Source organism: Haliotis rufescens, unplaced genomic scaffold (assembly GCF_023055435.1).
Source record: "Haliotis rufescens isolate VD_foot unplaced genomic scaffold, xgHalRufe1.0.p SCAF_4, whole genome shotgun sequence".
In the NCBI taxonomy this organism is placed as follows: Eukaryota; Metazoa; Mollusca; class Gastropoda; order Lepetellida; family Haliotidae; genus Haliotis; species Haliotis rufescens.
In genome coordinates, this window is record NW_025964112.1 from 47,950,960 (window position 1) to 47,969,099 (window position 18,140).

Genomic DNA, 18,140 nt, shown 5'->3' on the forward strand with positions numbered 1-18,140 from the left:
GCTCTCCTTTAACGCTGAAGGAACTCTTGATGGATATACTGTGATAGAAATAGCTCTGTAATGCTTGACGAGGAATGCGGGAACACTACGCTTGTTGGAAATACCTTTAGCTGCACTTCACAATTCACGCCAGATGAGCACGGGGCGATGCAGACCGTCCTTGAAACAAATGCCACGGTTATTTTGTTATAGGAAGTGATGTTTCTTCTGTAGATTGTCTGCGTATGGGTTTTGATGGATGTTGTGCTCGGCATGTTTATCACACGCTTGTAAAAAAACAGTTATGTTGTAAACAAACACCGTTTGTCGAGCTTCCTAGTTTCAAACCAATATGCAGCACACAAGACCTAAACTATTTGCCAGCAAAACGTACACCAGTTTGTTTAACTAGATGGAGGTCTTCAGAGGAAATATTTCGATGATGGACCCCGTGGATGTACAGCAGGGCAAATAGCTCTGAGGTGGCCTTGTGGTTAAAGCGTTCGTTGTCGCGCGTAAGGTCGGGTTTGATCCCCACATGGGCAATATGTATGTTGCTGAAAGTGCTAAAATTGGCGTAACCCCCCCCCCCCCCCCCCCCCATCCGATCCCGTTAGTCGCCTCTTACGACAAGCATAGGCGGCTTTTATGGCAAGCATGGGTTGCTGAAGACCTATTCTCCCCCGGATCTTCACGGGCTGCTTTGATATTGATGGCGCATACGAAACAGTCGATAATTCACTCCATGTAATGGCCTCAAATAGACGGACATGTTCTTTTGTCTTCTCATCTCCATGACGTCGATTCAATATGACATTGCATCCATTAAAGCTAATCTGACATACATTCACCACCAACAAGACATGTACTGACAACATGACAAAGTGACCAACATCAGACACGGATTAAGTTTTAAAATACAGACACCATATCATATTTAAATGCCAGACATCTTTGGTTTGATTACGTTATTGCATTGTTTAAAAGCCAAGTTAACTTAATATGCGTTCCTTTGTTCTTGCATGGTCAATACTCCCGTCATGTTTAATGTCCAATAAAACCAATTCGCTTGATGAATCGTGGATGGTCTGTTGTATAAGGAGCTGGAGGCATTGCGTTTGAGTTGATTCACTGCCTGACCCCTTTCAGATCCTTGAAACCACGCTGAGTTGAACTTCAATAATGTGTGATTACGCCTAATTGGCAAACTTGCCTCTTACCAGGGCCACTACTGATATTTTCCAGCTGCCCCGCTATAACGCGTTAATTTGACGTTGTTGTTTAATGAAATGCAAATCCACAGACCTTATCAGAATGGAGGCGCTGTGTTATAAACAGAAATGGCAAGTGTCTACATTTGAAATAGCTTAGTGAAGACATGTTTGATAAGTGTCAATTGTGTTCATGCAAGTATATTTATGTATAGTGATTGATAAAGAATTGGATCTACGTATACAGACATGGGTGAACGTAGCTGAACCTGTTTAAACACGTGTTACACATGTGGAAAATGGTTTCAATATTAATAAGTGAAGTCAGGTAGCAGGCAAAATATTATTTCTGCAGAATGAGAGGGGAATATTAAAAAAATGCATTTAATTTTTATCAAAACCAAGATAGATGATACGTCTTGCTAGCTATACATGATACGAGCATTATAATCAAGTTCAATATTTATTGTGTAATAAAAGATGTCACAGACAATAGTTTGCTCTGGAAAAATATATAAGGGTTGTAATAACGGACAAACTAAACCATACTTGCTGGTTGAAGTATTCGCATTTGCCGTTTCGACACATAAAAATGGCGTCATTATACAGCGACATGTACTTTTCACCAATGCATCACGTGACTGGCGAATGAGAGCGCCGACAGCATTTCAACAGTTAATTTATTTCTTGTCACGGTACAGCGACTAGGGCGAGATGACATTTTATGATAGTAATCACAAAACGCCAGAAAAGCAGCCATTACATCGGAGTACACAGAGGGCAGGGGCCTTTGCCATGTGTGATTCAGCGATAGGGGTCTAGTGACACAGGGTTATGGGAAGGCTGCAGTGTCGGATATAGCATTACCCATGATTGATGGCTATATCAACAATTATTATATATCATAGAAGAAAAAGTTGAAAAGGAATTCAACAATATTTATTATTTTTACAAGATTTATTAATTTCTTGGGCGTTAACGATGAACTAAATACTTATCCTTCATGTTATTTTGATTTCTGTAGGTACAGAAGGGTGGCTGTTTGTAACCTGACGCTTTATTTTCTGTGTTGTTTATTAACGTTTCATGTTTCACTGGCCACACATGTTGGTTTGGTTTGTTTGTTGTATAACGCCACACTCAGCACTATTCCAGCAATATGACGGCGGTCTGTAAATAATCGAGTCTGGACAGACAATCCAGTGATTAGTATCATGAGCATCGATCCACACACCTGGGATCGATAACATACATCAACCAAGTCATCGAGCCTTACCACCCGATCCCGTCGCCTCTTACGACAAGCATAGTCGCCTTTTACGGCAAGCATGCATTGGGTTGCTGAAGACCTATTCTACCCCGGATCTTCACGGGTCGCCACACATGTACATATATATGCATAAGGGAACATATTTAGACCAAATTTAGTCCAACATAGAAGTATGTACTGACAACTAAGAAAACAAATAACAGGATTAGACATTGCGAGTGTCTGAGTGTTGTTCAATGCCAAAGTATTTAATATCCCAGCAATATCTCGGCTGTCGCCCAACTGTGTATGGTCCAAGCGAACCGGTGGTTGATATCATGAGCATCATCCAATCCGTCGCAGTACGATGATACACAGTCAGGTTCACGTCTAACCACCCGATCTCGATTTCAGTTTGCTTACCCTTTTCGCGAACACCTGGTGTCATCACTGATTTTCAGTGGTCCATTCATATAATTTCCACAGCTATTTGCTCTTTACGCCAAGTTTAATCTGTTTCGGCGGAAAATCTAGACTGGTTATTCTCTTGCATTGACAATTTATAATTACACTTCGTATCCGTTGCTTGGAGTCTAATCTGCCCCGGATTCCACAAATCGTAGCATCTCATGTGTTCTCTTAATCCCATCTTCCTGTCAGCACTAAACAAATCTTGTTACCCGTTATCACCTTCACAATTTCAGTTATACCACGGCGCGTAAGACATGGACAAACGTTTCTCACTATAGTGCATTTCCTCTCCAAGAACTTACAACGGCTTTCAATAGTGACATGTTAATTGGATAACATGGTATATTGGTTTCCACAGCATCTTGTTTATAACACTGTCTATGGTGTTATCTCTCGATATGCTGAGTTCATAGTCTCTCCATCTGTCTGATAATGACTGACAGATCCCTGACTGGTTCGTTATCCTTGCTCCGTTAACGCGAATACACCGCCTGTGCATACAAGCTATGAGACTGAACCCAGTTGAGCCATCTGGAAGCTGATACTGACCACTGGCCTTGTGTTCTCTGCTTCACTGATGGCTCCAGGGATTGCCCCATAGGGTGCTGCGATTGCCCCCACGTGGAGCATCTTCCCTGTGATAACAGATAATGGGAATCGAATGAAGGGTTTTGTTTACTTAACAGATGGCGTCCATCGAATACATAGATCTCTTTACAAGATGGGATTTGTAAATCCGAGCATTTTACTTCCAACAACGCGATCAGCTGCTGAGCTTGTGACTGTTTATCTGATGCAAAGTTCAAACCACTAAAGGAAATGATGATAGATATTTAAATACAGGTTATTTGTGTTTGGATACCTGATATTAATGGGACAAAACACGTTTTTGCGTAAGCCTGAAACCGAAAAGTGAGACAAACTTCGGGAAATTTGGCAGTCCCAGAACGTTTGGCTTAAGTCCATCAAACCGCACTTCTTTTGTTTTCAAGGTGAAAGTTATTATGTGTGTTTATCCAGCAAATGTTTACTTTGTTTACACAAACGCATTGTCTCAATGTCTTTCGTGGTACTCATCACAATGTCTAGATCTAGATTGGGGTGAGTGAGTGAGTATGGTTTTACGCCGCTTTTAGCAATATTCCAGCAATATCACAGCGGGGGACACCATAAATGGGCTTCACATATTGTACCCATGTCGGGAATCGAACCCGTGTCTTCGGCGTGACGAGCGAACGCTTTAACCACTAGGCTACCCGACCGCCCCAGATCTAGATTGGGCACTACAACGTGAACCATACGCCTCCTTTGTATCACGGGTGGGTCATTTGACTAAGGAGTTGCGTCTCTTATGGTTGTCAGAAACATGATCGTGGGTTCGAATCCCGGTTCGCCCTGAGTATGTTTCTAGGCTTGTCAACACCATCGCTTGTGGGTTTCCCCAACGTCATGACATCTAAGGTCTTCATTGCGTGGAGCTTTCCTCTCACATCAAACGTACACGCCGTGATCTAACTCAAATAATTATCAAAGCAGCGTTAAACCTAATTCACTCACTCACTCGCTGTACAGAAACACAACAGCAAGCAAAGCTCTCCTTCTGCATTCAAATATGTTTAGTCTTATCAACACTTCATCTGCAGACCCATGCATGACTGTATGTGAGTAGGGGCGATGGGTAGCCTTGTGGTTAAAGTGTTCGCTCGTCACGCCGAAGACACTGGTTCGATTTCCCACATTGGTACAATCTGTGAAGCCCATTTCCGTGACGAGCGAACGCTTTAACCACAAGGCTACCCCACCGCCCCTAATCAGAATAGGAATATATCAACTATACCCATACACGTTGTTAGTACTTCATGAGATCAACCATAAAAGTTTGCGGATTCTAGGGTAGACTAGATCAGGTACCCGAATCTTATCGAATGAGAGGGATAGGTGGCTAATGGTGTTTGACTGGCTCCTCGTGCGTATGATACATCGCACCAGTGAGTTGCTTCTGCCATCAACCATGACTCCATTGTTTACAGGTCTGTGTCACATTTATAATATTGCTGCCCACGCCGTAAAATAACATTCACTGACTCACTCACCAGCTCGAATTGCCACCCCACCCCACCCCACCCCACCCCCTACACCAAAGACCATTGTATTCTCCTTGAATAGGTAAAGTTCCAACCGATTGTTTCATATTATCTGTCATGCCATACTGAAAGAAGTAAGGGCCACCCGATTCCTCATATTACAACAGTTAATTGCATGACAGTTTAATGAAACAGGGGCGGTCGGGTAGCCTAGTGGTTAAAGCGTTCGCTCGTCACGCCGAAGACCCGGGTTCGATTCCCGACATGGGTACAATGTGTGAAGCCCATTTCTGGTGTCCCCCGCCATGATATTGCTGGAATATTGCTAAAAGCGGCGTAAAACCATACTCACTCACTCACTTTAATGAAACAATCGGGTGGTCCTTAACTTCTTGTGAGTAGTATATGAAACATTACAACGAACATGACATTTCACAATAGAAACCGTCAACATCACGTACGTTAACATAATGTAAAATGTCGTCGAAAATCCACTCCAGAAGGATATGAAAGTTTCAATGCTTCAATGGCTAGTCCCACGGCAAAACATTGTGAAAGAGGGATGAGTGTACAACACACCTTCCCGCCCACGCGCCCTACATCGGAAATACTTAATGACAAATGCTTACCTGTGTTAAATATACATATGTGGGTTATATATGCCATTACTGTATGTACGAAACACCCTAAAATCTACCGCTGTTGTCTGGTGCACAATAGTGCCCTTGAGATAGGAGTGTTCAATGTCAAATGCACCTATGACCCTACTCTTGACGGTAATGCTGCAGCATTTTTAGCGTGTCTTGTAATATCTCATTTTAATACCTACAACAAATCAGTTCGCTGGAATAGCACACCGCGATTCAAGAGGGGTGTATATGTATATGTATAAGTTGATTGTATTGAGGTATGGTTATTCTTTGAACAAAGTGCCACAAATACCATCAATAAATCACTGTCTGTCATATTTACAGTCTCTTAGACTAACACACAGTCTATGAAAAAACTCTTTCTAATAATTGTATTTGTTTTATGATTGGTGTCTACTTTGCTTAGAGGATTAACAGTGCGGTTCCATATCAAGCGATATGACTTTCGTTCGGAAAGCAGAGCAGAGACCTGAGCGTGTGTTTCTTGGAGACCATAGTCATATTTAGGACATATGTTGGCTTTGTAATATAGACAAAACCATTTACAGAGCCGAATAGTGGAAACCATTTTCTATTGTCTGGTTCTGATCTGCGTGCTGTTACTGTTGTATATGAAATAGATACATTTTCACGGGTGATGAATTCAACAGATTATTCGCAATAAAGTAAAGTATAACTTATGAAACCCCTATCTATAACATCTGTAATTTTACGTAGGCTCTGTATCATTTTATAAGGAATGAAAAGGTCATTTTAAAAAATGGGCAGCCGATGAACATTTCTATGTGGGGGCTCATGAACATTTCTATATGGGAAGCCCATGAGCCTTTATATTAAGCCGCTCGTGAACACTTCTATTTGGCAGCTCATGAACATTTATCTTTTGGGAGCTCAAGTAAGTTCAAAGTGGACAGCTCATGAACCGTTTTATTTAGGCAGCTCATGAACATTTCTTTCTCTACGTCAGCTCATGAACATTTCTCTCTCTATGTCAGCTCATGAAAATTTCTTTCTCTATGTCAGCTCATGAACATTTCTCTCTCTATGTCAGCTCATGAACATTTCTTTCTCTATGTCAGCTCATGAACATTTCTCTCTTTATGTCAGCTCATGAACATTTCTTTCTCTATGTCAGCTCATGATCATTTCTCTCTCTATGTCAGCTCATGAACATTTCTTTCTCTATGTCAGCTCATGAACATTTCTCTCTCTATGTCAGCTCATGAACTTTTCTTTCTCTATGTCAGCTCATGAACATTTCTCTCTCTATGTCAGCTCATGAACATTTCTTTCTCTATGTCAGCTCATGAACATTTCTCTCTCTATGTCAGCTCATGAACTTTTCTTTCTCTATGTCAGCTCATGAACATTTCTCTCTCTATGTCAGCTCATGAACATTTCTTTCTCTATGTCAGCTCATGAACATTTCTCTCTCTATGTCAGCTCATGAACATTTCTTTCTCTATGTCAGCTCATAAACATTTCTCTCTCTATGTCAGCTCACGAACATTTCTTTCAACCGATAAGAACTGATACGGAGCTGCTGAGATGATCTGTTCCTCGCCAAGGCCACCATCAGCACTATAAATAAATTTGGGTTATGTTCATTGTCTGCACATGGCAGGTGACGATACAAACTTAATATGGCATGTATGGTTCAATATAGACACATGTGTATAACGTATGGAGTTGCATGTATATATGTGTTAAGTACAGAAGTACATGTAATCTGATAGCACGGTAGCTATGCGTGGAGAGGAAAGCACTCACGTGTATTTACATAATATTACAAGACGACTGGAGGGGTGTATAGTTATCTCGTGCCTTTACACAACATGCTGTCTGATAAGAAGATTAACAGTCACCTCGGCCGTCCCAGTGGTGCTGGGGGGGCGGAGGGTGTCAGAGTGGGGAACGGCGTTAATTAGCGAGTACATCACCTGTTTGTTGACGGGGGGAACGCGGGGGTGATAGGCATTCCCTTGTAATCGGATCTACCACCGACTGTCAAGGAGACTGGGAGCGCGGAGCGTCATGACCTTCTTTGGAGCCAAGGAAGACGGACGGGACTCCTACTGCAAAAGTACATCATCCGTTGTCCAGTCCTTTTGTACTGAATTGATCAAAATGTGGCCCCATTGACATCCATGTATATCTTTGAGGCAATATTATACCTTGCCAAAAAGGGGGACTTCATACGGAAATTGACACTCCATCATAAACAGCACGAACGCTGTTTGTCACATGTATTAAGTCACGGATAGAGCCTGATAGATCTGACAGTAACCTTTAAGAGTTTAAAAAAACTTATGTAAACAATATCCATTTCAATCACCTTGATATTCGTGCATGTACACAATTCTGATATTCAAAATGTCATCTTGATTGAAGACAGATCGAATGTATATCTTAAGCGGTTATATGCTGTATAGTGATACGACAATTATACACCTTCCAGAAATAGTTAATTACGTGTAATCTTTATTGACCCCTTCGCCCTGAAATGAACATCGTCAGCCTATACGCCCAGCATTGTAAATGTCATACACTCCTGCTATTGACAACGCATGGCCCGGTGACGGCGTAATGACTGACAAAATGTCAATACTTTACTATTTCCGCTCGTTTAACGGTTGAAAGAGACACAACTGCAGTACGTTCGTGATGTGTAAGCGCTTATTCCGTTTTTGGATTGTTGTTCAACGCCTCAGTTAGCTATATATCAGAGCCGTACAACTCGATCTTCTTTAGGCCTCTCTTATATATCAAACATGGAATCTGTTCTTACCTTAATGACCACAAGTTTGATGATTTGACCATCGTATTACCACATGACATCATTTTATGGTAATAATATCTGTGAAATATACGTTACATCATCATGCTTCTCTTACATAAACTTCATATTTTAATATTGTACATTTAAATCAAATACTCTTCTGATAACAGAAATCGTTCACCCATGTTTCATGGAAATAAATGGACACATATCTTAATAAGTTTACATAAGTTTACTTTGTTTAGTACACATCCATAATATCATGCTACACTCAACAATATTCCAGCAAAATTACCAGACAAACCAGTTGATGACAGCTTGAAAAACGAATTGCGCCATCGGGCTCAATAACAGGCAGTCCGCCAAGTTACCAAGGCTAGTTACCCAAACCCCTTTAGTATGCTCTTACAAACATGCGGTACTCGGGATATATTCTTCCTCGAAATCCTCATATTGCAGGAACATTGCTCTTTGCAGTATAACGCCATTCCAACTCAAAACAACACAACACCATATAACGTGATTATATTACAGTTAAGGAGGCGGCGGGGTAGCCTTGTGGTTGAAGCGTTCGCTCGTCAAGCCGATGCTCGGGTTCGATTCCCTAAATGAGTTCAGTGTGTGAAGCCCATTTCTGGTGACCCCTTTCGTGATATTGCTGGATTATTGCTACAAGCGGCTCCAATCAAACTCACTCACTCACAAATGGTCCAGTAATACTCATTCCAGGATGTGTAGCAACACCCAATACATAGCCTTGCTCCAAGGCTGTACTTAAGGAAAAATCCATGGATGTTTAGTAATTCTATCCTCCTTATAGGCAAGTCTAGTATGTGAACAGTACAGACTCCAGTCTCTTACAGGGACAACTTGGTGTTATTATTTACATAATCTAGATATTATGATTTAAACTAAAAATTATTGCTTTAGAGACTTGTGCAAGTCTACCCAACACACTACACTGCGATTATACTTAACACGTGGACACTGGTTTAAAGGCATGATGAATTCAACTGGAGATCTTTCTTTCAGAGTTCACTACTCGTTACTATCTCCCCATGGACCAACTGAACGGCCGTGATCTCTGGAACCCCTCCGGTCTGGACTCAAGAGTCTATGGAGGCCCGGATCTGATCCAAGGTGCTATCAAGAAGGCGATCCGACTGAATGGACGCACACAGTATATCCGAGTTACTGGCCCTGGTCACAAGCGCGAGTGCTTTGGCAACTTGAAGGAATGCTTTACAGGTTAGTACTGGACGAGTTGTCTCCCTTAGACGTCAACTTGCTCCGACCTCACTGTCGCTGTTTTGTTAATTCAGTTCAAATACAGTTGAAAGACTTTTGGATTATCATTATCATACGATATAGTCTCAAACGTTGTGTTTACACGTGGTGTCGTATAAATCATAATCATAATAATTTAACCTTTTTTATTGTCTTAATGGCCATACCAATGAGATGTTATATATATATTGGGGGTACGGTTGGCCCAGTCGTCTAAGGCGCCGCGACTCGCTATGCAAAGTTGCGTCCCTTGGGCACGCCAGGAACCTATGATTGTGGGTTCGAATCCCGGTTTGCCCCGATTATGTTTCTATGTTTGTCAGCACCATACCCGTGCTCGTGGGTTTCACCGAAGTGGTAAACGTCTGAGACCTGCATCACTTCGGGCTTTCCTTCTACATTAAGCTGACACGCCGCGATGTTACTGGAATACTGTTAAAAGCGGCGTTAAACCCAACTCACTCACTCACTCACTTATATATATATATTAATGTTAAACATCAGGGGAGCTCAAGTTTCATATTCTCAGTTCTCTATGCTGAAATTGTAAGAAATGCTGAAATTGTAAGATATGCTAAAATACCTTTGTGTGTAGCCTATTGGTGAAAGCGTTCGCCCGTCACGGTACAGAGGAGGTTCGATCCCACGGGAACTCTGTAATATTGCTAGAATAAGGTATCATTAATATCTATCGCTAAACACGTGTAATGATAATGCCATTTCGTCTCGGCGAAATAAACAGCAGCCGTCGAGTCTGTTATCCTTACCACCCACATATAAACTACAAGGAAAATGTGTGGACATTGTTGTGAAAGCTATCAGGTGTGTTCATATGAGGTTTTTAGAAAGCATTTTTAACAGCTGACCTAGGCATGGTAGTTGGTAGTTGGACATGCTGATAGAATTTCTCTTGAAGTTCGAAAAATCACTTGTTCACTCATTACAGCCAATCTTGTGTAGTTTATCATGTCAGAAGTCTAATACCCTTTGAGTGAGTGATTGGGTTGGGTTAAACGCCACTTTGAACAATATTCCAGTTATATCACGGCGTGTCAAATTAATGTGGGAGGAAAGCCCGAAGTGATGCAGGTCTTAGACGTTTACCACTTTGGTGAAACCCACGAGCACGGGTATGGTGCCGACAAACCTAGAAACATAATCGGGGCAACCGGGATTCGAACCGATCACGGGTTTCTGGCGCAACCAAGGATCGCAACTCTGCCCAGCCAATTTGCGGCGCCTTAGACGACTGGGCACCCGTGCCCCCGTGTCCATTTGATCACACATCTGATATTTGCGTTATGCTAATCCTGCAAAGACTTCTGTATCTTTGTAATTGGACAGTGGGACAATAAGAACCCTCATCCTTCATCGCTCCTTACCATACCTTCCCAATAACCTGCAGCTGATTTTAAAATGAAATCTGTGTTCAGGGTACTATCTTGGAATGTGGCTTAAGTTCGAGGGCGTTGGCAACAGGCGTGGCGTGTACCTCTCCAACGGCGGCCACAGAACGGACGGCCACGGCATCGCCATGTACTACTCCAAGGGTAAGCTGGAGTACGTCTTCAAGAAGCCCGACGGCAACGAGTGGACAGTAATGTACGACAACCTGCTAGAAGGACGCTGGTACCACGTGGCTGCGTCTTGGTCGGACTCTATTGGACTTGTACTGCACATCAACGGAGAGCAGGTCGCCCATGATACGAAGCCCACGCGAAGATCTCCGGCCAGGTCGGATTCCCGTTATAACGACTTCGTCATCGGTCGGGCTAACGACAGGACGGGGACGGATCGATTGGGTGTCATGACAGTGGATGAAGTGTTCTTTATGTCGATGTACAGGACCTTGAAAGAGATTCGAGAAACCGGTAAGTCCAAAAGGACTGTAGGCATGAAGGAAAAGTATGTATTTCTGATCCGCGCTTTAGTACACATCAATCACTCGAACCTTGTTATTCGCAACGCGGTTGTACCGAATAGGTCACCTCGAGGTCTCCACATTGCATCCATGATAGCGATGATCATATCTAAAGATCGGATAGCCCAGTGATTCCCTACACTTAAGTCCATTTCCTGGTGTTCCCATCTGCTGACTTATTTCTATTTCAACGCCACGTAAAATCATACTCATTCGCTCTAGGAATATGACACTTTGTACGTGACATTCATTGATTGATTGATTGATTGATTGATTGATTGATTGATTGATTTTCTGAAAGGGTACGTAAGAACTTCAAAGTATATCTATTTCTGCCACCTTTTTAATCGTAGCCTATGTGTTGTTTTAATGTTTGGCTTAATTTGTCAGCCATCGCCAAGGACTGAAGAGATGATATAAATCCTTCTAGGGTCCATGCAGGTACCCAAGTGCTGTAAGTCCCCATGGTCCCCAGTGTGGTGATCTGCCTTCAGTTGTTAGCGATCTATAGCCCCATTTTATATTGTGTTTATTTATTTATTTATTTATTTATTTATTTATTTATTTATTTATTGTTTGTTTGTTTGTTTGTTTGTTTGTTTGTTTGTCTGTTCTCTAACCTTAAACAATGACAATAATAAACACTTTACTTATTCAGGTCCATTCTACAAATACAATCTCAACTTCGACAGACTACAGGGTGATCGAATTTCCACCCCTACGACTGAGGCGATGGTGAGCGCGGGGGTGCGGCTGGTCCCTGGGAGGGTGGGGAGTGCTGTCAACCTGAGAGGTGGGTCTGATTATGTGGACCTGGGGGATGTACACGGACTGTGCATGGGGGACCTCTCTAACTGCCGCTATGGGTTCTACGCGTCAATGTGGGTTTCATTCACTCGACTTGACAGCAACACACGTTATCTGATGTCGTCGCCAAAAGGTGTCAACGTCTTCTACACCGACAACCGCCTCCACGCCACCGCCTCCATGTTCGACAGATTCTGGGAGACGTACTACCAGGTAAGGGAGATAACTCTGTCATAACTGACCTTCAGTAAACCATGCTTGTCGGCTAGTCGGGATCGATGACTTGATGCATATTTTCGTATCTCAAATGCGGAGATCGATATCAATCACTGGATTGTCTGGTCCAGACAAATCATTATCATGTTGCAATTTCAGGGCATCACTGCAGGCGTCTGGTATTTCCTGGAAGTCTCTTGGTCCAGAGAGATGGGTATCACCCTTTATCTGAACGGAGTGCGGGTCGCTAGCCAACTCACTGATAAACATAAGAGCATGCAGACCACCGACGACAAGAAGTTTTACCTGGGCCGGGCCAATAACCCCGAGAGTTGGCAGCGGGCAGCTAATGTTGCTATTGACAACTTCGAGGCATTCTATGCTGACAGAGACAAGTTACTCGATGTTGGCTTCATTGAAAGAGGTGGGTGAAGGCACATTTTAAAGAAATTTAAAAAATAAAATTGTATATCCTTTTTTTCGCCGGACGAAATGTTAGCACATAGGGTAAACACCTGGAAATAACCGTTGACCTAACCAATGAGATGAATACCAAACTGAATATGAACTGTGTAAAATCAGTTTTTGCAAGAACTATCATTATAGTTATAACCTAGACACAAACGATGACGTTATCATTCAAACTTGTTCGAGACTTACACTCAACTAAATCTGAATTGTGTAATCTGTCACGTGGAACACATATTTATATTTATTACCATTTGAAACCTCGATGAATGATGAATCAATTAAAATCTATTTATTCTGAATATGATATGATATATGATATGATATATGATATGATATGATATATGATATGATATATGATATGATATATGATATATGATATGATATATGATATGATATATGATATGATATGATATATGATATGATATATGATATGATATATGATATGATATGATATGTGTGTATCATTTACTCTTTCAATTTAGTTGCTTTTGCAAATCCGACACACCCAGAAACCTTAATATAAAAGGTTTTGACAGAAGTGATTACTTGTATTGCAGTGCGCCCAGTTGTTTACAAGTTCCCATTGGAAAATATTGACGGAAATCGTATCCGCCACCCGTCCATGGTCGTACGAACCTATGGGAATCCGGATCTTGTTCCTGGCAAGCTTGGCAACGCTATTGAACTGGATGGTCGGGCCCAGTACGTCGACTTCGGCGACCACGCCAACACGTGCTTCGGCAACTTGGACAACTGTATCCACGGCGCCACCATCGCCTTGTGGATGAAGCCCGAGAAGTTCCAGAGGGACGCCTACTACTTCTCCACCGGCGGGAACGGCATTACCATGTGGTACAAGAACAAACGCCTCTACGTCTCCGCAATGACCTCCACGAACACCTGGGAGTTGTCGACAGATGCTGTGGATCCCAAGATGTGGAACCATCTCGAGGTGTCCTGGTCTGAACAGAATGGACTCCGCCTGTTCTCGGACAACCAATTGGTGGCTTCCTCTGACCAGCGGAAGCCAAGGTCATCCGCCAGTGGAAGTGACAGTGGCCGTGTGTACCTCGGGAGGGGTAACATAGACATGAGCTCGGCCAAATACGGTGCGGGGCAATTTGATGAAATGGAATACTGGTACTCCGATAGGGACTACCTGTCTGCCTTTGGCTACATCCACCGAGGTGAGTGAGGCATAACACTCTCAAAGTCTATTCATGCACCAACAAAGACAAATCTAGCACTTATGTATGGTGGCCCTATTTCACAAAGTGAACGCTACTCTAAGTTTATACTTTAACATGTCCATTCGCAATCGCAGGACTATGGTACGGACAATATCATACTATGTCTTTGAGCTGTGGAAGAAATATACTTTGTCTCTTACAAAAGAATCCCAGCCCACACCCTTATTTGAAATGGTGGGTTCCTAAGATCGCTTTGAGGAAACGTACCCAGGGTCCTAGGATCCATCTTATAATTATGATAGCAATGCTCAATACTTAGAGTCAGTGAATGAGTATGGCGTTACGCCGCCCTCATTCCAGCAATATCACGGCGTGGATCACCAAAAATGGGCATCACACATTGTACCCATGTGGAATCGAACCCAGGTGATGAGCGATGGCTTTACTACCATGTTATCCCACCGCCCTCACGCAATATCGGGTACAATGTTCACGTTATTATTGAATATCACATATTTGCATAATTATATTACCTTTAATCCCTTAACATGTGTCCTGAATATGATTCATATTGGTAATTTTATGTCTTTTAGGTAAACCAAAGAATTACATTATCGATATGGAAGAAATCCAAGGTAATCGTCTTGTCCACGCCTCTCTGCCAATCCGTGTTGTCGGTAACGCCCGTCTCATCCCCGGTAAAGTCGGCAACGCCCTGGAACTCCGTGGTGGCAGCCAGTTCCTGGATGTAGGAGACCAATCTGACGAGTGTATGGGGAACCTTAAGAAGTGTCTTCAGGGAATCACGGTATCAGCCTGGATCCGGTTCAATAGGTGAGGAGAGCTGTCCCTACCTCATGAGCGAGGGAACTGAGTCAAACAATAATTTAGTAAATCGCGCTGGAAATGAAAGGTTAGGATGGTAAGGTCTGGTCGGATCTATGTGGGGTGAGTGAGTTTAAACGCCACTTTGAACAGTTCAGTTACATCACGGTGTGTCAGCTTAATGTGGGGTGAAAGCCCGAAGTGATGCAGTTTCAGACTTTAGACCTGCCGGCAAAGCATGAAACATTACCATGGCGAACCGGGATTCGAACGCAAGACCATTGGTTTCCGGATCGCCCTCTGTACAGAGAATTGCTGTAACTGGGCAACCAGTCTCCATGGAACATGTAGGGGGAGATGGTGGTAAACGTCTCGGTACACAATCGTCTCGAAACCTCTGTCACTATTATTTTGAAGTCACCTTAGTCATTGGTTCACATGAGAAAATTCTTGTTGCTCTAATCTGAACAAAATTGCAAGTAACAGCGATTTTGGTTCTTGTTGTCACTTGTTATTATTATCCGCAGTACAACACACAATACTGCAAAAAGTTGACACCTTGGTTTCTTAAAAAAAAACGCCCTGTCGTAATCGGACACGACATTAGCATCCCAAAACTTTTCGACCAGTTTTATGGGTGTGACGGTGATGATAACAAAACTGTTTGTGGTGACTTCATGTTACATAAAGCAGCGTATAATAGATGTGTTGATTAAACTGATGAAGTAATAACTTTCTGTATCGGACATGTCTACAGGTTCATCACACATTAAAGTTTCAATCAAACTGTCAACATATTCTTCCTATAGATTCGAGAACAACATGGTTTTCCTGTCTACTGGTCGTCACGGCCTCGTTCTGGTTTCCCGTAATGGCTACCTGTACGCCAGCGCCAAAGGTGGTTCGGAAGTATCAATCCCTTACCCCCAAAAGGGCCGATGGTACTACACCGAGATCTCCTGGTCACCTGACCACGGCCTGGAGTTCTACCTCGACAATAAACTAGTCGCCAGTGACCCGGATGCAAAGCTTGAAGACATTAACATTCGTTACCCCGGAAGTTTCTTCGTTGGCCGTGGTAACCATGGTGATACACCAAGCGGAGGAACTACTACTGGCGGGAATTTTGATATTGACGAGCTTGAAGTATTATATGGCCGCCGAGATGACCTATTAGCAATGGGTTACATCGACAGACGTAAGTCTAATGTTAGACGCTGAAACTAATTTGAAGTATAGTCAGCCTACTAACGCTATGCTTGTAATAACAGTACCAATATAGGACTGCAATGTGACTTTGCGGCCTGTAGATATAGGACTATCACTAACAATAACTCAAATACGAACAATGTTATTTATTTTCGTAATTGAGACAACGATAATTAATTTATCATGCACAACCTTTAGAATTCACTGATTCATTTCAGAAAAAAAATCTAATCCGATCATAATAATGATTGCTTTAAGGATAAATATCTAAAGTTTAAGTTCTGAAATATAAGATAGTGTGCATTATAATCATTCGTACACGACATTAATCAAATCAGGAAACACTGTGTTTCAATCGGAAACACTGTATCCACACTGAACCAAATCAGATCATACCTATCATAAAGGATTTACCTGGGTACAACTGTGTTCAATTCCGGTCCACTCAGTTATTATTTCGGGGTCCAAGGAATGGACCTTGGTGTTCCAAGTTGACGACAAGTGGCTTCACCTGATTTCCACAAATTGCATTGATGCCTCATCATTGTCCATGGTCAGACGCCTTTAGGCTAAAGGCTCATTTCAATGTCAGAATGTCAACCATTGCCACTTTGAACTTCGATTAATTTTCTCACCAGAAAAGAATGTCAGTTATATGTAACATGCTGTTTAAAATTTTCAATAGTTTAATTGCTTCAAACAGACAATTCTTGCGTTACCATGATTCGTAATGTAAAATTATTTCCTCTGTTAATATTGTCTGTTGGTTCAGTGTGGTGTTAGGTATCTATGGCATACACTGGCATAGACTCATCTCATGTTCCAGCTTTCATTGCTTCTTCATAACACTGCTTCATAGATATCAATGCTACTCATACTAGTGCCATACTATAGGTGCAGGGGGCTGACTGCAACCTTGCACCCACCTTCTACACTACTGTTCAAAACGAAGCTGCTCTCAGTCGCGAACCTGGCTTGCTGAAGGATACCGACCTGATCAGGATCACTGTGGTGACCCGCTGGCGATTTAGGGGTAGTCAGTTTTGGGTGGTATATTTCGCGACGCTGGGTCCATATTGGAATTGACGAGCTTCAGTAGATATTCGACTTTGCTGTTGAAGCATTGCCATTGAGTGCGGGAATGAGTAAGATTTATCGCCGCTTTGGACAATAATTCTTTATCTCACGGCATGTCATCTAAATGTGGAGACGAAAGCCTGAAATGGTGAAGGCCTAAGACGTTCACAACTTTGGCGAAACTGAATATCACAATTATGGCGAATCTGGGATTCGAACCCATGATAATAGGTTTCTGGGGAACTTCTGGCTGGCCATCTTCCCGAGGCAAGTGAGTTAACTGACTATAAAAGTCCAGTTTCCACCCTTGCCGAACTAGGCTGGTATTATGGAGTTACATTTTGGCTGGACTAACGAGTTTATGCATAGTCCAATCAAAATCGCGCACCGAAATCGAAATCCGGTTCGTAAAGTGTCGTGCAGATTTCGGGATTTGCAAAGCATGTGCACCGCTAACTCGTTGTCAACAGATATTTTCTAAATCTTTTCATGTTTTTAATCAAGGTGCTCACGTGATTTGATGCACTTCGCGATGTAAGACTCGTTTTATCACAATATAGATCTTGATTATCGATCAGATCGTCTTGACTGGGCGCCACCGTTTTGTTTGAAGCAAATGCGAGTGATACGAGAGGTGGAATCTGATTGGTCAATAGGAGAGGCATAGAAGGGGCATAACTCGTAATAGCCACTGGTGGCGCTACGATCGAGCCC

The 18,140-nt window shown here is 42.5% G+C and overlaps 1 protein-coding gene across 5 annotated transcripts in view; it reads left to right on the forward strand.

Annotated features, from left to right (window-relative positions):
* Positions 1 to 18,140, forward strand: part of LOC124151760 — a 99,483-nt gene that overhangs the window by 36,324 nt on the left and 45,019 nt on the right. For all 5 annotated transcript variants that reach the window (XM_046524422.2, XM_046524399.2, XM_046524424.2 and 2 more), the window contains 7 exons: positions 9,456 to 9,671; positions 11,144 to 11,581; positions 12,290 to 12,651; positions 12,814 to 13,078; positions 13,683 to 14,312; positions 14,909 to 15,149; positions 15,950 to 16,338. In XM_046524422.2, coding sequence (XP_046380378.2) covers positions 9,456 to 9,671; positions 11,144 to 11,581; positions 12,290 to 12,651; positions 12,814 to 13,078; positions 13,683 to 14,312; positions 14,909 to 15,149; positions 15,950 to 16,338 — 2,541 coding nt within the window. The remainder of the gene's footprint in view (positions 1 to 9,455; positions 9,672 to 11,143; positions 11,582 to 12,289; positions 12,652 to 12,813; positions 13,079 to 13,682; positions 14,313 to 14,908; positions 15,150 to 15,949; positions 16,339 to 18,140) is intronic.